Source organism: Chrysemys picta, chromosome 5, assembly GCF_011386835.1.
Source record: "Chrysemys picta bellii isolate R12L10 chromosome 5, ASM1138683v2, whole genome shotgun sequence".
In the NCBI taxonomy this organism is placed as follows: Eukaryota; Metazoa; Chordata; order Testudines; family Emydidae; genus Chrysemys; species Chrysemys picta.
In genome coordinates this window covers 125,558,359-125,579,670 of record NC_088795.1, presented here as the reverse complement: position 1 = coordinate 125,579,670, position 21,312 = coordinate 125,558,359, and the positions used below count along the sequence as shown (strand labels likewise).

Genomic DNA, 21,312 nt, shown 5'->3' with positions numbered 1-21,312 from the left:
CTTCATAATTACAGTTGTCAAGGCTGTTGAAGTATTTGGGTCCATGTGGTCTGCAGTCTGGTTGATGAAGCGTTAAAACAAATTAGAGTTGAGAGCAGTGCAAACAATACAGCTGTTCTCCGCAAATAAAGAGATGTGCACTCCTGAGTCTACAGTTTCCACCTCCTTTCCCACAGCCTGATGGCTTTCCAGCGAGGCAGGACAGCTACAATGAAGTGGAACTTGTGTCTCATGTTTGCAGATGCTAAAAATGCATGCTGGCTGGTGCAGATGTAGCCTACGCTACAAGAACTTGCTTGCCAATTAATTCCTTGGGCCCTAAGGCACACGTTTTTAACAGTGAGCGTAACTATCCATTGGAACAATTTACCGAGGGTCATGGTGGATTCTCTATCACTGACCATTTTTAAACCAAATTAGGATGTCTTTCTAAAAGATCTGCTTTTATTTGGGGGAAGTTCTGTGGCCTGTGCTATACAGGGGGTTAGCAAGGATCACAATGGTCCCTTGTGGCCTTCGAAAGCTGTGCCCAGTAGAAGAAAGTAAGGAATGGAGATTAGATAGTGAGGTGCATTTCACTTCAGTGAGCTATGCACTGAGCAACTGAAAATCTGATTTCAGCAGAGACAGTCACTGTGTCAAAATCTGCTCATGGTTACAATGATGTAAATTCAGAGTAACCATCCCTGTGATTTTAATGGAAGCACTCTAGATTATAACCATAATATGTATAGTACTTCACAGCTGGGGGCTAAGGGAGTTAAGCATTCCTGACTCAGTGGGATTCAGGCACCTGACTCCCTTAGGTACCTTTGAAAATCCCAGCCTATGTGTTATCAACAGAAAGGGTGAAATTCTTGTCACATTTGAGTCCATGAAGTTTACCTTACGAGCTTGATTGTGCCCAGCTCTGCATGGATTCAGTGTGTGTTCTGGACTCAGTGCAAGAGCCCGGTGAGGTTAGCACCTCTCCAAGGGGGCAGGGAGGGCTGGCATGTCCATTCCTGCTGTACTTCCTTGAAATCTGGGGGACATAATGCTAGCACAGTGTCTTCAGCAGCTTTCCTCTGTGGTGGCACATAGGGATGCAGGTGGGGTGATGCCCCAGCACAAGGCTGCGGAGGAAAAGTGCTCACTAATCAATCCCATCCCCTACTTTCTCCTTTTGGGCATAGCTTTGCAGGTTAGGTGATGCAAGTGCCCAAGGAATTTGCAAGCAAGTTCTTGTAGCTCAGACTAGATAAGCTGCAGCACCCATATCAGGAAAAAATGACTTCATGCCCCCGGCGTTGGTGTGCTGTTATAGACAGGACAGCTCGGGCTCTATGATGTAAGATCAGCCTTGTTTTTGTTTTTTTAGATACAAGTAGAAACATGAAGAGCTAAACCTATGTAGGTCTCAGTCTGTTTGGGGGAGGAATAAGCTGGCAATTTAACAGAGGAAAAAATAACTCTCAGTGCTAGGTGTTGGCTCCAGGGGATTGTACAGCATTTAAAAGTTTTTTTCCTGGAATTAAAATTAAATACTGAATTAAAGAACCAGCAAGAGGGGAGGACTTTCCATGTTAGACATGGACAGTTTTAGCCTCAAAATCATCCAGCCAGTTTAATTCAGGTATGTTTGTTAAATTTGGGGAAATGCAAAGTGTAATTGTTGCACCAGAAGTTTACCTGGCTAATATAATAAAAGTGGCACTTTTTGGACCCATGCATATGATACAAAGGTATAGACAGATAGTCAAGTTTTCCAGGACTAAGCCAAGCATGAAGTTATAGAGATTACAGTCTGGGCACACCTAGTTCCATGAGAAGATACAAAACTGGGCAAAGGCCCAGTATTATCGAGGGCTTCAATAGAAATGGAAACCTAAGTGGCAGCATTTCTCAGAGCTGACACACGCACACGCACAGTAGGTAGTTTCTAATCCTTTGGACGGTAGCTGCGATTTACTATTGACCCATGGCTGGCCTGTCGCAGCAAGCCTTGATTACACATCATAGCTGAGAAAAATAAATGAGAGTAACATTGGCGCCCTCCTGCTGGGTGAGAATTGACGCCATTCCTTTATTGTGCTGCTGTCTGTAACACGTCAGTGGAGATGAAACATTGCTGGGAGGCAGTTTGGGACTGTGATAATCTCTCCCACAAGAGGATGTACGAAGTACAGTGAAGCTACGTCAATGCTAAGTCTTTTTTGCCAACTAAGGTTTCCTACTGGTCTGTATCTTTATGGTCCTCAGCCCTGTAGTGTCTGGGTGCCTCTCAAATGTCACTGATGTTCCCCTCCACACCTTGCATTTTACAGAGGCACAGAGTGATGAAGTGATTTACCCAAGGTATACAATCAAGTTGTGACAGAGCCTGGAATTTAACTCCGTGGTTGGAGCCCTAATGTAGACAGATCTCTAGGCAGCCATTGGCATGTTACTCCTATGTGGTCAAACCCTGCTCAAAGCATTTCTAGGCTTGTCTGTGTCTAAATTGCAGACAGTGCTTTGTCTATGCTAATGGTCCCACCCAGGTGTCTGCACTTGTGTTAGCAAGGAAAGAAAATTTGAGGCAAAAAAAAGTCTTAATGGAGACAAGGCTTAAAAAAGGGAGAGGGAAGAAGATTGGGTAACATTTTCAAAAATCCCGTTGACTTTCAGTGTCACTGAAATTCATTAGGGGTGGCAGAAAGATGTTGGAATAGTGAAAACACTTAATTTTCAATGGGACCTAGGTGATTTGGCATATGAAACATAGGCTCCTAAGCCACTTTGGTGCTTTTGAGAATGTTGGCAAGGAGGTTCTCTTGCCTGTTAGGCCACATGAGGAGTTTAAAGGCTTACTTTGGCTCCTAAGTACCATTCTCACAGGTGTCCCCTGTTTGTGTCAGAGTCGTGTCTTCCTCTTTGCAAAAACTGGTTCGCATGCCCTGCATTTCAAGAGCTGGCGTTCTGCTGCTGGACACTTGCTTTCGACTTAGACGATGTATCATCTTAGCTGCCAGCCTTGCCTTCTTCTCCCAACCACTGCAAACCATTAGGGACAAATTCTGTATGCCTGTGTCTCCCCTTGATTTCACTGGGAGCCACATGCATCACAGAGCAGAACGTAGCCCACAGGGTGATGTGAAAAACACCCAGAAATACAACCCTGTAATGTTTCCTTAAGCAGAAATCACGCTTTGGGAGACTTTTTGTGCCCCCCCTTCCTCATACACACAATGTAATAAATTTTCTGCCACTGTCTTAATATGTATATATGTAATGCATATATGTAATGGTTGTAGCAATGCCAAGAAACATTGCTGTCTACTTAAGGCAGATTATAGAAGTATTTTGTGTTAGCAGCAGTATTTAAAACTTATCCTTGTTCAAAGGTAATATGAATCCTTAAAACTAAAACCACTTGTAGTTTAAGAAAGTAAACATGATAAACCGGTTTGGAGTTTGGTTTTTGTCTTTTTTGTTTTTGTAGGAGGGTGGGATACATTCCCCTTCACTTAGAGGCAAACTCTTTCAGTGCTTTCTGCTAACATTACTTTACCTTGGCTCATTGCTGGACCATCATCACACTTTCACGGTTCCAACACCTTACTGCCACCCACAGTTCTTGGCTGCCATTCTGTTGAAGTTACATGTATGCATTTGTAGAGTCTGAGGGTCAGATTCTGATCCTAGTCTGGAATAACTCCCCTGGTTGATTGCAGTGGAGTTACTCCAGATTTACACTGGTGTTACCAAGAGCAGAACCAGGCCGCAAACAAGTCTTAAATGCAACCACTCTGTCTGCATATATGAGAATCATTTGACTGGAAAGTATTTCAGTATAATTCATCTTAACTACAGCAGGGAGCAATTGAGTTACCACTCCACATATGCCGAAGCCTCTTAGAAAGCAGCTGCTCCACTTCATGTTATGCTCTACAGAAATAAGCCTATTTGTGTTGTGTCTTTCACTTCTCAGGTGCTCCTTATTGGACCCGTTCAGAAAGGATGGAGAAGAAGCTGCTAGCTGTGCCGGCAGCAAATACCGTTCGCTTCCGTTGCCCTGCCGCAGGCAACCCCACCCCATCCATATACTGGCTGAAAAATGGCAAAGAATTCAAGGGAGAACACCGAATTGGGGGCATCAAAGTAAGGCATTGTGGGTCTAATCTTGACCATGCTGTGTTCATTAATCTCTTTGATCTATTATTGATGGATCGATCAGAGCCAGCGTTCACTGCGCAATCCAGAGAGGGGCAAATGAGCGTGAGATCCCTGGCTTTACATAGTAAATATTTCCATGACCATTAGGGCTTATGACATTTTTCGGCTCAAGATGTTTTTTCTAAGATATGTACGAATTGCGTTTCCCTCAGTACTGCCGTTATTCCGGCAACTTTGTCATAAGTGAGAGAGAAGAATATCCGTGTAGATCATCATGAACCACAGTGACTGTGCCAGAATGGGGATATTTTTGATAATCATACTAATTGTTCAAATCATTGTTAAAACTAGCTGCTACCCGTTTTGGTGGAATGCCAACACTGAGCATTTGCTCATGTTGCTAGTCTTTTTAAAAGTAACCTCATAAAAACAGATCAGGTGTATTGCTGTGCTAGCTGCAAGAACTAGATGCAACAAGGTACAAAGAGACAGGTTTTTATCCAAGTTACAAAAGTGTAAACCCAGAGTGGTAACACTGAAATCAGTGAAGTGACTCCTGACTTACACCCATGTAACAGAGATCAGAATCTGGTCTGAACTCTTAAGCATACCTCATTCAGTTATGTAACACGAGCCCTGCAGAAATACTGGGACTCTGTTGGGTTTGGGAGTCATTAACATTCTTGTGATGTAAATGATTGACCTGTGGTGAAATGATGGAAGCCCCTTTGCCCTGGGTAATGCCAAAGAGGGACAGGTTGGCAGTGTGATTTCGAAGGTATTGCGGCCATGATGTCTACAAACAGAGCCCACGGACACTGAAAACCAGTAAATAATCTCTGACCAGCAGTTTCTGCACCACCTTGTAATTGTACATCAAAATAAGGCAGTAACTTAGCAGGAAAATCAGTTGCTCTTGATTCTCTCTCTCTCTCTCTCCCCCCCCCCCCCCCCCCCACCGTACTATACCAAATGCCTTCCCATTTACCATTTTGGGGAACAGAATAGCTGGTGGGATGGTTATAAACACAGCAGAGTCACACAGAAGCTTCCTAATCAGCACATTGTGGTTTGTTGACAAGGTTGAGGACGCACAGGCAGTTCTAGATCTTTGGAGACGTTAAGGCGAGACGAGAATCAGGGAGGTAACTCCTCTCTGCAACTGATCTGATAATAGATAACATTTCCAAGTCACCCCGTACAGCACAAACATTTTGTACTAATTACATGCTGTGCGGATCATCACGAACTGCTTTCAGGCTTCTATGTGCAGTTTTAACTGCTTTAGACAAAAATGTGTGACGACAGCTGCACTAAATTATGCTCGCAGAATTAAACCTAAAGTTAATTCCACTTCCCACTTTTCTGTGGTTTGAATCTACCCTCGAGTTCAGATAGAAAAGTTTAATCCTCTGCATCACAGTAACGATAGCGCTTTATGTTCTCTACAGGCACCTTCCAGCAATAAGTAAATGTTTAAAAAGCTATCCGAGGCAGTGTGGAGCCTGTTACAGCCCTATTGGTTTAATCCCTCTCTCTGTCTAGACACAGACTCTCTCTCTCTCTCTCTCTCTCTCTCTAGATACAGAGACATCGCTTTGTTTCTCTCTTTCTTGCTCCCTACCCTCGTAGAGCTTAGATAGAGACCCTCGTCTCTTGTAAATATGCCAACTTATTTTTCATAGATTCTAGGACTGGAAGGGACCTCGAGAGGTCATCGAGTCCAGTCCCCTGCCCGCATGGCAGGACCAAATACTGTCTAGACCATCCCTGATAGACATTTATCTAACCTACTCTTAAATATCTCCAGAGATGGAGATTCCACAACCTCCCTAGGGAATTTATTCCAGTGTTTAACCACCCTGACAGTTAGGAACTTTTTCCTAATGTCCAACCTAGACCTCCCTTGCTCCAGTTTAAGCCCATTGCTTCTTGTTCTATCCTTAGAGGCTAAGGTGAACAAGTTTTCTCCCTCCTCCTCATGACACCCTTTTAGATACCTGAAAACTGATATCATGTCCCCTCTCAGTCTTCTCTTTTCCAAACTAAACAAACCCAATTCTTTCAGCCTTCCTTCATAGGTCATGTTCTCAAGACCTCTAATCATTCTTGTTGCTCTTCTCTGGACCCTCTCCAATTTCTCCACATCCTTCCTGAAATGCGGTGCCCAGAACTGGACACAATACTCCAGCTGAGGCCTAACCAGAGTAGAGCGGAAGAATGACTTCTCGTGTCTTGCTCACAACACACCTGTAATACATCCCAGAATCATGTTTGCTTTTTTTGCAACAGCATCACACTGTTGACTCATATTTAGCTTGTGGTCCACTATAACCCCTAGATCCCTTTTCTGCTGTACTCCTTCCTAGACAGTCTATGAGGATCGATCAGATGAGGATCTGTGCCAGAAAGAAAGTTAAAAAATAAATCCGTTCATTGTAAATTGAAGATTTAACACTACAAGTACGATTGAGTTTTCATCCCAGGATTTAGGCCCAGTGAAAGTGAATGGCCAAATCCACAGCTGGTGGAGCTTGGACAGTTTACACCAGCTGAGGAACAAGCCCAGTGGATTAACCTGCAAAGGCTAGAATCACAAATTAACATTTCCTCTTCCTCTTTTTCTCCAGAGTTCAGAATAGTTTAAACTTAGCTGTTTGGAAATATGTGGCCAGCAGAAGAAAGGTGGAACTTGCCACATGCAAGTTTGGATTTTTTTTTTTTTTTTTAATATCCCATCCTAACCTCAAATTTTTGCCTCTAGTAAATGGGATTTAGATACCACCTAATGTGCATCAAAACTCAAAAGGGGGGAAAAGAAGACTTCCAAACATGGATGAAATAAATTATATACAGTTCATCCTTAAATGGCAAAGGAGTGCAATTCATATGACTTATCACATGAAATTTCCCAAAGAGAATTAATAGTTAAATCCTTGCTGGAATCTATAATATTGTAAGCCTGTGTGTGTTAAATGACCCTAGAAGGGAATGGGGGGCTGAAAGAGGGAGACTGAGGATTATCCCTTCCCCAGACCATTGCACCGGCTTGCATACCAGTCTAGCAAACATGGACTGAGTTTCTAAGTGTGTCTGCAAATATTTGTCTCCCAAAGAGCCAAGAATGACAACACCAAATAAACCAGAGGAATTTCCAGTATCTCACTGATTTGATTAAAGTCTGCAAAGAGTTACTTTGTTTCTAATGGTTTATCAAGTACAGTGACTGCCCAAAATTGGGAACATCCTTCTTGTGATCCCTTGGGTCTGGACTCAGCTTTTGACTAAAACTTTTCCTTATTTGTTTTTAAAAAAACCTTTCCAGACACCTTCTGTGTCACAGGAACACAGCTCAGAGCCAGTTTGAATCTGTATTCAGACCCCCACTTCCCCAGAACTCAAGTCCCATACAATGAGGTGATGGACACTTTGTCTAGAATAGGCAAGACACATGGTTGGATGTTTGGAGTGTTTGGATCTAGGTTTATGACACCGCACTGCCACATGCTTCATATCTGGAGCCAAGCTTTACCAGAGTTCAGATCCTAGATACTACCATGATGGGTGCTTTACAAATGCCTAGGAGAGAAGGATAAAAAGGGGCGTGCAGATGCAAGGCTATGATACAAGCCACTATGGAGATAGGTCATTAACAGGTTTAGATCGAGACCCCCCCCCCCGGCAAGTTCTGGCATCAAGTCTGGTCCAGTTTCACCTGTAAATTACATGACAAAATGCCCAGTGGAATCTCCAGGAAAGTATCATTAAAGAGATGGGTCAGTAAAGAGATGCTCTAATCATGGTGAAATTTTGGTCCGGATTTAGCCCTCAGATGCACGAGTGCATTGGATTCCAGGTGCAGAATTGGACCCATAACCCTCAGCAGCCAAAACCTACCTTTCTTTCTATTATGTATACATTTAAATGCAGTGACATGCTTTGTTGTCAACACTTAGAAACAAGGTTAGGAAAATGGGCCAGTCAACACTGTTACTTGTGCAGATGCTGAGATACAAAAGGTTGGGGGAAGGTAGAGCTTTATGGCAAGAGTGTGACTTCCTCCATTAAAACCAAGCCACGTTTGCTCCATAGCCCTTACACCCAATGCCTAGTGCAGAAACACTGCTTTTGACAGTGTAATTGTGCTCTGATCCCTTTCAAACAAGGCATGAGGATCCAGATAACAACTAGTGAAAGATGATTACAGCAGCTCCGTTTGAATTCACCTGCTGTAGCTAAAAGTGCTGACAATTGATTACACACTCATTTTCTGCATCGGCCCTTGGTCTTCTGTAGTGTGCAGAACTGGCATCACTGATGCCACTTGATTCTATGTACCAAGAATCCGCTCCAAAATGTGTTGTTAAAATACTGTTGACAGCTGTTTGGGGGCAGATGGCTTCTAATTAATGTCCAGAGGCTTGGGAAGGTTAACTGACTCTGCTCACAGGGATTATGCATACCGAGCACGTTTGTGTGTGTGTGTGTGTGTGTGTGTGTGTGTATGAATCACTTTGAGTCTTGACTGCTCACAATTGCTTTCTACATCAGTTCAAAATTTTCAGTGCTTCCCACATATGTGATCTCACTTAACTAACTGAGAGTTGTCTAGTGAGTTGTGCAAGGATGCCAGCATTTATTTTCAACTCTGTAACTGATGGGCCCCTGCGACCTTGGCCAAGTCACTTAAAGTGGACACCATTGGTCTGAAATCCAATCAATTAACAAAAAGGACATGGAGTTTCTTGTACTACACTCGAGTCAGGGTCACCCTGACAGTTTTGTGCTTTACACTCATGGTTTTCCTATGGTTTTTAATCTTGTCTCTCACCTGTTACCGAACGGAAGACGTGCCCAATGAGAAAGGGAAACAGAAAACTATATAAAGGAAATAGTGAGGCTGACTGTACATAAAGTGTTGCCTAATACCCAGAATAAACAAACTGTAAAATATAGAATTTTTTTTCTCCCTGGTCTCTTTCAGTTTTGCTGATTGGTGGGTGAGTGTTACTGGTAACACAAGTAGGTTAAAGATTTGCCCAAAAAACCCAAAGGTGTGGTTCTTTAAGCTGATGGAGTCCATTTAACCTCTCTGGCCCTCAGTTGACTGGAGTATGTGATGCTATCTTATTTAATGTCTTTGAAGCACTTTCAGGCCCTCTGATGAAAGGCACAACATAGAAGTGCAGCTAGCAATTATTTGTTTTACCTTCACACCAATGAGCTCTATTTGTAGACCTGGCCCTCGTAGTGCTAGGTGCTGTACAAACATAGAACAAAAAGATGGTCCATGTCCCAATGGGCTTACGGCCCAATATTTATATTACGGGAGCACCTACAGCCCCAGGCAGGATCAGAGCCTGTTATACAGCCCACTGTACAGCTAATTCACTGGGCTTGATTCTCACATAAGGACCACTTTACACCAGGCAGGCAGCGTAAATTGTCCTTAAAGTGGTCAGAACTTATATTTACAGACATGCTGCGGCCCCATCACACTGGGAGAGAGGGGGTGAAAGAGGCCTGGGAATAAACAAGAATGAGGCCCATTGTGTTTTGCCATTTGTTCATTGATTATAATGGTCCAACGGAATATTAGCTGGTGATGCCTTATGGTTGGCTGGGTTTTTTTTTCCCCTCCCTCTAGTTACGGCATCAGCAGTGGAGCCTAGTGATGGAGAGTGTGGTTCCGTCAGACCGAGGGAACTACACGTGCGTTGTAGAGAACAAATACGGCAGCATTAGGCACACTTACCAGCTAGATGTATTAGGTAAGATTTCCCTACTTCCTCTTAACTTCTGATACGCAGTCATCATCAAGAGGCTGCTTGATGGCTTATGTGCAATGATGATTTGGGGATTAATCATATACCCCGTCCCCTGAAGTGAATGACGCAGGTCCATGACCACAAACCCAGCTGGCCCTCATTCTCAGCGAGCGTTCAAGGAGTGAATGTGCTATCCTGGACGTGATGCTTCCTGCTCAGGACTGAGGCATGTTGATTGGGGCAGTGGCTGGGAAGCCTATGCTGCAGCTCCCCGGGTGTACCCTTTCTGTGGGAGAGCAAAGAGCTGTGTTCTTTGCTCTTGCTCATCCACTGCCTTGCATGAGCCCTAGTACAAGCTCCTGTGCAGACATTGGCAGTGGGGAGAAAGGTTAAAAACGGGTTCCCCTTTTTCATTTCAGAAAGGTCACCCCACCGGCCTATCCTCCAGGCAGGACTGCCTGCCAACCAGACTGTGGTGGTAGGGAGCGACGTCGAATTCCACTGCAAGGTCTACAGTGATGCCCAGCCTCACATCCAGTGGCTGAAACACGTGGAAGTCAACGGCAGTAAATATGGATCCAACGGGACGCCGTATGTCACGGTGCTAAAGGTTGGTAGACACCGTTTGCTTTCGCATACAAGGGAGGACGAACACCCCTTCTGTGGTGGTCTCAGTATCTCAGTGATGCCATCTGAACTGCTTAGATATTACAAGGATTCCCAGAAATGTTACCTTCCTGGATCCCTGCTTTGTCCAATGCTAATGCAGTATTGCCAGAAAGTTATGGATCTTGGTGTGAATCCAGAGCGGTGTGTTCCATAGCAGTGAATGTGCAGACTCTTCAGTTAGCCAAGGGATAGAGGTGCCTGTTCAAAACAACCACTCTCAAAGTTTGAAGGCATAAAATTAAGGAGGCCTTCTGAAAATGTACATCCATAGAGTAAGATCCTGACTCCATTGAAGTCAATGGGGATTTTGCCATTGACTTCAGTGGGGACAAGATTTCACCCATAATGGGCGAAGTAGATGAGATGGTTTTTATGCTCAGGCTCTATTCGTTTGCTGTATTACTAATACAGGTAAGGAATCTTTCTTTTGTGTTTAAAAATGTGATGCCAAATCCAGTCTTTAGTGACCTCTGTGCAAAAAAACAAAGTTTGGCCCATGATTTATACCTTGACAGTTTCACTTTTAATTAAATCTATGCATTTCCAAAAAAAAAAAAAAGAGAGAGAGAAGTAAAAAGCAGTTGTGTTCAAAGCCTTGCTCTGTTAGAAACTCCGTTTTCTGCCTTTTTAGGATCATATTTTTGCAGCTAGATGAGGCTTTGGTACCTAATTGAGAGGCAACAATGATATCTAGTTTCATGTTAGATTAATTACAGCTAGGACATGTACAGTCATCTGCCCTATCACAGTCAGAGTTGCAATGATTGCCAACTACTGTGTCATCGGTGAAATTTATAGCTGGTGCTGTGGAGAAGAGGAGACATACAGAGAGCTCAGAGCTGTGGACTGGGGTGAACACAGCACTGTGCAGGTGACATCATTATTTGACAATTTGTTAAACCACCCACAAGTGGATAGATGAGGGAACAAATAAATGCCATTAAGGATAGCATTGTCAAAAGTGACGGATAGGCCGATAGAAACACAACTTTCATTAAAACTCAATGGGACTTACGCTCCGAAACGTCTGTGTCACTTGTGAACATGATCTTAGGCTGCTTAGTTTCTTGAGTGCATCTGAAAAGTTTGCCCTAAATGTTTAGAACCAGGAAAGATACAAATTAGAGGGGATGGTTTTCCTTTCCCTTGTTCTTCTAAAAAAAAAAAAAAAAAAATCTCTGCCTGTAGCTATACAGCGCTTAGTCCAAAGATTAGGTGTTCTCATTCGTGGTGAGACAGTAAACTTTGTTTAGATATTCATAAACTCAAAACTGGAATTCTAAAACACAACAGAGCCCCCCCAGGCTGCATCAGCAGTTCAACACCACAGGTCCTAAGAGGGAAAGTATTGTTTAAATCTCATCATCTGTGCGTTCCAAGTTTCCCTTATATAATTGTTCCAGTGTTTATAGGGGAAGGATAATGAGAGTAATCTGGGCAGATGGGATATCTTTAAGTGGCACACAAAGCCAGAACATTTAGCTGTAAAAGTCCCTTTTGACAGTAAAATATCACAAGTGTGTCATTTAAAGTAATGTCTTCCCCTCCCACCCCCCCTTATTTTTTTCTGGAAGTGGGATAGGAAAGTGTCCTGAAACAGCTATGCCACAGTTTGAGCCCAAACTGAAAGGGTCAGAGCTTATCTGATTATGTACACTAGCCTAGATAAATACCCTGGGCCAGCACATGGTTGTGAGAGTCATGACACTTGTGGGGACTGTGTCCTAATGAATGAGATGCTGTCAGGTGAAATTTGGCCTAAAATGGATGAAAAAAACATATTTCCATATGTGTGCATGTACACACATACCTCTACTTTTAACATATAAACGTTCCAGTGTTTGCTCCCTAAATAACACAACATGGTGCTAGTGCCTGAGAACAAGGATGTCACCATGAGCCTGATTCTCTTCTCACTGCTCAGACCAGTGACATTAAAGCAGTTACTCCTCATCCAAGCCCAGATTCAGGAAAGCATCCCTAGTTGGCAAAGCACGTAGGTTCCATTGTAGCCTAAAGCTAAGCATGTGCTAGGTGCTCTGCTGAATAGGAATGAACTTGAGCATGTGCTTAAGTGTTTTCTTGAATGGGGCCTTCCAGTGTTGTGAGAGAATACGGCCCAGCGACAGCAAACAAAACTAAAACTGACTGGTCCATTTTCCTGGACTGACCAAATGCAAAAAGAAAACAGTGTAAACCAGGAAAAGTGTACTACTTTTAAAACCCTTTGCAGTTTACTGAGATGCTGATGTAAATCCATTTAAAATTCATAGGGCTCAATGGAGTTACTCCAGATTTGCAGTTGTATCTCAGAACACAATTTGCCCTTTGATTGTCAACCCGACGATGTCCCTTTTACATAGTAGATCCAGCATATTGTCAGTTTCAAGGCACACATTTTTCCTACATGTGAAGTTAAAGAAGGGTCAGACTGTATGTACCGTACTATAACTCAGCCAGTTAAATGATAATGGAAGCCAGAGACCCTGGAAATCATTACCCAGATTGAACTAACACACTGGAAGAAATGGTTTGAGACTGTTCTTCAGTACTTGGCACCACAAGTTGATAAAACTTTTTGTTTTTCTGGCTGTGCATAAAGATTTGCTTAAAATATGCATATATTAATTTCCCATTGATTTCACAGCAAAGAACCAAGTGCTGTGTTACATGCCACTCAATATAGTTCCGTGTGGTCCTTACAGAATAAAGTGCTGCCACCTCTGGAAGTTCACAAAGTTGTGCAAACAGCAGATTGTCACAAACCCAGGATTCTACTCTGCTGTGGCAAAGAATTATACATGTAAATAGTGTTTAAAAATTAAACACTGAGTGACAGAGGTGCTAGATTATTAGAACTGCCAAATGCCTTCTCCTCTTTGGACAGTGTGAGCTATACCTTCCTAAAGGTGTGAGCGTAGGCAAGCATTTGGAAACAGAGGTTTGATTTTATTTTTATTGAATGGAAACAGCACACTTATCCTTGCTACTTCTGATTAATTGTCACTGCATCTAGGTGTGTTAACGCTGGTTTATGGCATCGGGGCTCAGGGGGTTTCCATTTCAGGACGCATCCTTGTGCTCAAATACTGGGCCTTGGTTTGGTTTTGTCATTCTCACCTTTGTATGGTTTATTGGAGCTGAATTGCCCCTCCCCTTTGGCGCTTTCCCCACATTATTATAGAGCAGGGTTTGTTCTGCCCCCGTGGGAGGAGGCAGTGGCTCCGATCTCCGTCCCTAGCAGTGCAGCTGTGCTGGAGTCATGCTACCAAGATCTCCCGTGGCCATGGTTGCCTTAAAAGGGATTCCTGGCTATAAGTCCCTCCAGTGCAATCTCCACGGGGTTGGAGGGAAGTGATGCGCTTCCATGAGGTTGCCCAGTCTCCTGACCCCGGGTAAATCCCTAGTCCAGCGGAGCGGCTTCTGCAGAGTCCAGAATATGGGTTGGATGGCACACTGGAAGCAGCTGAGGCCCCTTTCATGCAGGAGGGAAGGAAGAGCTGCATGTCAAGATTGCCCTCTGCATGTGGATCTGGGGGAGCACAGACTCTCCTAATCATTACATTTAATGCTACACGTTAATCCGTTCTGAAATTGCTTGACAAAACCAAACTGCCATCTGGATCAGTTACCACAAAGCTGGGCCTAATCTGCGAACAAAAAGAATTCTGTAGAACACAGGAGGAATTCGCAGGATGCGCGGAGGAATGTTATCCATGTGCCAGTCAGGGGGATTGAAAACTCCTCATTCCAGTCTCCAACAAGGGATGGTGTTAGCCCAGGATAAACTGTACCCTCTCTATCAATACACAGAGACTTTCATTATAAATAATGAAGCAGCAGCAAGGAAACTGTCTCACTAGTCAACTTAAAGATGGGTTCAAACAAACTTTGCAAAGGGTGAATATCAGCAGTGAGATTGGGCCTGAAACTGTAAAGTTCACATCAGAATTTGAACCCTAGGCTCATCTGGAATGAGTTTGTTCCTAATTATGGAGCTGATCCTGCAGTCCTTTTCACAAGTCAGTTCTGCAGAATCACACCCTAACATTGTGGCTGTAGATTGGGCCAGGCAGGGGAATAACAAAGCGCTATCGCTTCATTTTATCTCCCAGAATTGAAAGGAGTATTTTTCTAGCCTTTCAGGCATGTTTTGAGACCATCCAACAGGGTTGCACAGTTTCAGACAAAAGAAAAACAACTGTTTAGAAACAAACTTATGTGCCATGCAGCAGCTTGGAAGACAAGAAATAAAAGCCTGTTTAATGGTCTGAAGTTGGACTGATTTATATACACCACTTTATTTAGTAAAGAAGAGTCTCCTATGTGCAGTGGAAAAAGTTACAGCTAATTTCTGAAAGGCAAAGTCAGCAGTAGGCTTCAGACTGCCACTGCTTATATTTTGTCTCCAAATTCTATTTTGGAATCCTGATAATTGAAACAGTATTTGCTGAATTGGGTTGCAAACACAAATCTCCATGTAAGCCGTTTTCCTGCTGCTTCTGTCTACAGCGTTATTAAGAAACCATAGAATCTTTGGCTTTCTGGCTGCCGTTAGATGCAGAACAGGGTAATTATCTTTTTAAAAGCGAGATTATGTATGCCTTTTAATTGGAGAAGCACCAGTAAAAGGAGAGGAGTGAACTTGGGCACTGTTAGTGGACCAGATCCAGGTCACCTTGCTCATTCAAGTCTTCAGTAGCTCTCCTCGCGTGAGTACGGTGAGCAGAAATTAAAGTATAAAACGGTCATGCTCAATCAGTCCTAAGCTAACGTAGCTTCGATGGAGGTATTGTTTGGTTTACTGAAGTTCAGGTTTCTGTCTGTTCCTGCAGTCTTGGATCAGTAAAAACGCTGAAGCCGATGCTAACCTAAATCTGTTCAATGTGACAGAACAAGATGAAGGAGAATATCTGTGTAGAGCCAACAATTTCGTAGGCATAGCCGAAAAACCATTTTGGCTCCACATTCGCAAACCAAAACCAGGTAAACTATAGACTCTGTCCCAAGGCCCTAGCAACTGCAAGAATGAGCTTTAACATTTTAAGAAGCTAGTGATTAAAATGACTCTTCATTTTGTATTAAACCCTGTCAACTGATGCTGAATGGCTTTACCTTATTTCCTTGCTAATTATTTTGAAAGAATTAAATGCCTCTACATCAATTGCAATGGAAAAATTCCCACAATAAAATGACTGTCAAATTTTGCTATCAGCTTTTTCTGCTCATATTCCTTTCTCTTCCTAACAGCTGAGTGCTGATAACAGGATTGCATGCTAATGATCTTTGATGCTCGAAGCTCTAAGAAATCAAATTCACTTGAAGATTTTGCCCATATTAGTATAGTCAGTAAACAGACTTTTTCCTTTCCAATAGTTATTCACAATTAACATTGGTATTAGATCATGCAGGCAAACGCATAAATAGAGAATAGCCGAGTCCAGTCAGTCCCTGGTTTAACTCTGTTGGTTTACACTCCAGAATAATTTTGCCTATGTCTTGAAAATTTTCAACTAATTATAAAGTTATAAAGTGAGAGGCAAGTCAGCCAGTCTATCTCCTTGATAGTGTAGGAATGTTCCCTAAAGGACGCTTTCTAATGATGATCCAGAATTACATTATAGCCTCAAGAGCTGTATTATTAATAGATACGCTTTTGGTGTTGAAATTGATATTAAAAATAATGTCCTCCTGATGAACATATTTCTGTATTAAATCACCATTTATCTGGTCAGCACTTTACCCTTTCCTCTCTACATCTCTTCTTTCTGTCTTTCTCTTTTTCTTACAAGCTCTGTTTTTTCCCCACACTCCCCCTGCTAACCAACAGTCAGTCCTATTGTGGGAGCAATTTTTCCTTTTGATGCTTTTGCTTGCATGCTTCATTAGTGGGACAGAGTAAGAGCCTGGTGAAGGGAACCTTTTGCTTTTACTACAGGTTGCAAACGGGAATGAATAAATAAATGTGGACAACAGGGCCACTGAAAACAAACAAAAAAATCTTCATCTGCTTTTGAAATTTGCCTGTAAATCCATGTGGTGTCCTCAAACTTGCTGGGAATGTGGCTTATCCTCTGTTTTTCCTCTTTCTATCTATGTGTATTTTTTTTCCCCTGTAGACGGCAGGTGTTAACACAACGGATAAGGAGCTAGAAATACTGTACTTGCGAAATGTTACTTTTGAGGATGCAGGGGAATATACTTGTCTCGCTGGGAATTCTATTGGGTTTTCACATCATTCTGCTTGGCTGACGGTTCTACCAGGTATTTCCTTCTGCGCTGTCCCCTTTCTTTCCTCTTGGTGATGCTTCAGTGTTTAATTTAGAAATGCCAAGTTTCCGCAAACTCTACATTACATGGAGCAGTGAGTTTTGATCTTTAGTCGACTTCTCTGCAGAAAGAACTCTCCTCTTCAGTTTGCTGTGCAGATCTCTAATGCATACTGCAGTTGCATGTTAAATACTGACATACTTCATGTGTCATCTGAGGCTCACAAAGCACTTCAGAGATAATAATGATCTGAACATCTCAAGATCCCTTTGGTTTAGGCAGGTAGTATTATTCCTATTTTAAGATAATTTCTCAACCTGCTCATCTATAAATGGAAGGTTACAGCAAGAGTCACTTGTAGAGATGGAGGTACAGAACCCAGGAGTCCTGGCTCCCAGGCACTGCTGAGCTGATTTTCAGAGGTACTAATACTCTGAGCACCAACTGACGGCAATGGGAGCTGTGGAGGCTCTGAAAATGGAGGCTGAGATGACCCCATCTTGTACTCATTTCATGTGCAAGAGTGACCTTGACATAGGACAAGTTCAGACCATGCAATAGAGAGATCTGCACTGCTGATGAGAGAGAGAGAGAGAGACTGCACTGTCCCACACCCTGAAAGCTGGCCTTGTGTTAAAATGCATGAACTCGCTTGGGGAAGGTGCAGTCCTTACTCAAGCAGCATTTCCCCTGAAGCTGATGGGGGTTCTGCCCCAGAACAATTGCAGAAGCAGACCCAAATTCAGCCTTTTCTTTTTATGTAATTCTCATTTTTAATAATCCATTGAATGGGCAGCAAATAAATTATATTCTCTCAAATTCCCTGGTTATAAAACACATTTTGATCCTCCCTACCACCACCATCACTGTTGATAGCCCTTGCAAACAGACGTGCCCCAGAACATTTTTCTGAATCAGAAACTTTGGCATTTCTAAACCCTGACGTTAACGGAATTGGTGATTTTTTTTTTTTCATATTAATTGCCTTTGTTAGGGGTCAGAGTGTCTCCTCAAAGACGGGCCTTGAGGCAAGTGGGATCTGCCGGTTCTTCTCTTTAAAATGGCTGGTGTCTGATTCTGTTTCCGCTTCTGCCATCCCCTTGATTAAAAAACATTTCTGTTGGTTTAAGTTCGGAGGTTTACATTATTATAAGAATCTGCCTAGATCATATCATCAAATTGTTGCATTGGTTTTAAAATGTATGAACTCGGAACATATTTAAAAAAAAAAAAAAAGCCCAGCTAAAGTGGAACTTTATAGTGAACTCAGATGCAAGGAAGCTCCAGATATAGCAAACTGGAATGGGGGGGTCCAGACTGCACCAACCATTAGGGTGATGCAGATTGTAGTCTGTCTGCGGTGACCCTTCCACTTTCAGCAAAGGGAGAAAAGGCCTTGATCAGAGACTTCGGAGCTGTGATCAAACGAAGCAGAACCAGCCCAACAGTATTTCATGGCATCCATACTCCTGGCCTTGATCCTGTGAGGTCCCTCAACTGCTTCTGACTTCACTGGGGGTTAGCAGAGCTCTACACAAAGGTTCTCTGCTCATTTGGTTAGCTGGCTCACAGACATGTAGCTTGCTGCTGTACGTGCATGTACAAGCCTTGCCCTGTTTGAGTGGAACCTCCGTCTTTCGCATTGCCATGTTCCTTCACAGACACAGTCCAAAGTCTAATAAAGTAAGTGGAAAGACTCACATTGAAATAACTAGACTTTGGGGTGGAGCTTGAGTGGTTCCATATCCACTTTGCCCATGAAGGAGTAGAGTTCCCCCATGAGTTTTCTTCACTACTGTGCTCATGGCCGCTTTCAAGTCACACGCACCCAACTTACCCAGCTCAGCATTTAGCCCAGAGTGAGGTGACTGTGTGAAAGGAAACAGAGTGATTTCACTATAAGGAGTTCCGCTGCTGATTAAAGAACCATTGGGCATCCTCTTTCTGTTAGTATGTTGTTGGTTTTGCTTTGACCCCTTGTAAATTCAGAAGTGCCTGGACTGAATGGAGCAGGTGGGGAATCATTCTTGATTTGTGCTTTGCTTGAGTAGGAGTTGCAGGATTGAGCTCTGAGTGCATAGTGCTAATTATGTTATAGCCATCAAAATGATTGGGCTCATGACTGTTCAGTGAGCCTACGGGAAGTTCTGACCTTCTGGAATCCTGGGATGGGATTTTTGCTATAATAATTGGGATAATCTGTCCTTCCTTTACTTGTCCAAACAAAATATTTACATTATGAATTATAATTAAGCCAAGTTTCCCATTTATCCTCACCCAAGTATCACGTTTTTAACCTCACCATCCTTTCTTTGGAGACAGGCGTGATTCAGGTGGGATCTTAGCTTGAGTTGCCATGTTAATCTCTTGTCTAGGGCACATCTGTTGCCAGCATTGGGGTCAAAACTGATGAGTGAAATAGAGGAAGGGCCCAATCCTGCATTGTTTGCAAAAGCAAAACACCCAGTGTGGGCATTCAGAGTTCTGGGTTTGGGAGGGCTCCTGGCTCAAGTCCAATGGGGTTACACATATACAAAGATGTGTCCAACCTAGGCCTGATCCAACTCCCACTGAAGTCAATGGGAAGATTCCCATTGGTGACAGTGAGCTTTGGCTCAGGCCCTACCTGAATTTCTCGCGCTGCACGTGTATGTGTTGGCTGCCGTCGCCTGTCCTCGCTCCTCACTTCTGTCTCTTGTTACTCTACAGAGCTAGTGGAGGTGGATGATTCTGGCTCCGTTTATGCTGGCATCCTCAGCTATGGGACTGGCTTCGTTCTCTTCATCCTAGTGGTTGTCGTCGTGATTATCTGTAGGATGAAAATGCCCAACAAAAAAGCCATGAACACCCCCACTGTACAGAAAGTCTCCAAATTTCCTCTCAAGAGACAGGTAACAGAAAGTAGATACAAGATTCCTATCTCCCCTATAGCCCCAGCCTACCTTTACATTTCCTTTCTATGTTCGGAACCTGACCCTGTGTTTTTTACTCAGGCAAAAATGCCATTAATGTCAGCGGGGCGTTCGCCTGAATAAAGGTCGGGCCCTGTGTCTCAGTTTGTTTCACTTATTCATTTACTTTAGATTTTTCAGTGAAAATGTCGTGTGGCAGTTAATTCTCTTTTTAGTTTACAATTGTTTGTCAGAGGCTAGCAATTCCAGAGAGACCTGTGCTTACCTAGGTCTAGTAAAACAGACCCTTAAACCAGCCCTGTGGCCACACGTCACAACACCCCAGGGAAAATGGACCTCCCAGAGAATAATCTACCGTCCTGCACCCCTAGCCAGCCTGAAGAGGAGGAGTGGGAGAAGAAGTGTATTCTTGGACCTGTTCCCACTGAAGTCACTAGCAAAACTTCCAGTGATGTCTGTGGGTCCAGGATTGGGCCTTTCTGCAAGGGACAATGATGGCACTCTGTACAATAAAAATCCCATCCAGTCATGCATCAGTGACGGGCACTGCAGAACAGTAAACGTAGGAATTAAAAAGGACTGCAAACCCTGCTCATTCAGCCTCTCTGGCTGTAAACCACCTATTGGCTTGCACAGGACTGACTCCACGGACGCGCACACACACCCCATGTGTATGGGCCAGAACTTTAACTGGTATCAACTGATGTAGCTGGTGTAAATCAATAGCGTACACTGGCAGAGGAGCTGGCTCTGCATGCCGAGATATATACACTCCCGTAATATGGGACTGATCTTTTTAATTTTCAGGTTACAATTTATTGTAAGTCTTCAATAAACAAAGATTAGTTCAAACTGATTTTCTTGGCTGGCTCCTTTTCAAGCACCTCTGCATGTATCTGACACGGAGGCAGTTGGCAATAACATTTTATTTGCTCTATTCAAGCAGGTGTCATTGGAGTCGAACTCTTCCATGAATTCCAATACCCCGCTGGTCAGAATCACCCGCCTCTCATCCAGCGATGGGCCAATGCTAGCGAATGTCTCGGAGCTTGAACTGCCTGCTGATCCCAAGTGGGAATTAACGAGATCTCGGTCAGTCAAACCCACAAGCTGAATATACGTGTCGTTCTTTTGTCTTCATTCCACTTGTCAGCATGGTCACATTAATTCATTTGTTTGTGTCTGTCGCTTCAGCCTGACTCTGGGGAAACCTCTGGGTGAAGGTTGTTTTGGTCAAGTGGTGATGGCAGAAGCGATTGGGATCGATAAGGACAAACCAAACAAGGCCATCACTGTAGCTGTCAAGATGTTAAAAGGTACAGAGAACAGCACCGTGAAGGAATGACAGGAGGTGGGGGTGTTAGGCATTTGCCCTTGGCATTTATCTTGGTTTGGGTTTTGTTTTTTATTTTAAAAATATGACTACATAAGAAGAGCAAACCTAAGGCCAAATTCTCCCTTTGGCTTCCATAGCTGATGCTTGTTTCCACAGATTCCACTTAAGGTGGGTCAGAGGAAGTGATAATTGTTATCTTAAGGATGGCTAAGTGGATACA

General features: G+C 43.2%; 1 protein-coding gene across 6 annotated transcripts in view; it reads left to right on the top strand.

The window, feature by feature from the left end:
* FGFR3 (fibroblast growth factor receptor 3) overlaps positions 1-21,312 on the top strand; it is a 75,276-nt gene that overhangs the window by 43,795 nt on the left and 10,169 nt on the right. Inside the window, exons 5-11 of one of the 6 annotated variants that reach the window (XM_008169693.4) lie at positions 3,953-4,122; positions 9,785-9,908; positions 10,325-10,515; positions 16,694-16,838; positions 19,554-19,735; positions 20,703-20,848; positions 20,951-21,072. In XM_008169693.4, the coding sequence (XP_008167915.1) occupies positions 3,953-4,122; positions 9,785-9,908; positions 10,325-10,515; positions 16,694-16,838; positions 19,554-19,735; positions 20,703-20,848; positions 20,951-21,072 (1,080 nt within the window). Of the gene's footprint in view, positions 1-3,952; positions 4,123-9,784; positions 9,909-10,324; positions 10,516-15,409; positions 15,561-16,693; positions 16,839-19,553; positions 19,743-20,699; positions 20,849-20,950; positions 21,073-21,312 lie in introns of all 6 variants that reach the window. The other 5 variants (XM_008169692.4, XM_065597134.1, XM_024106460.3 and 2 more) reach the window with 5 other exon arrangements.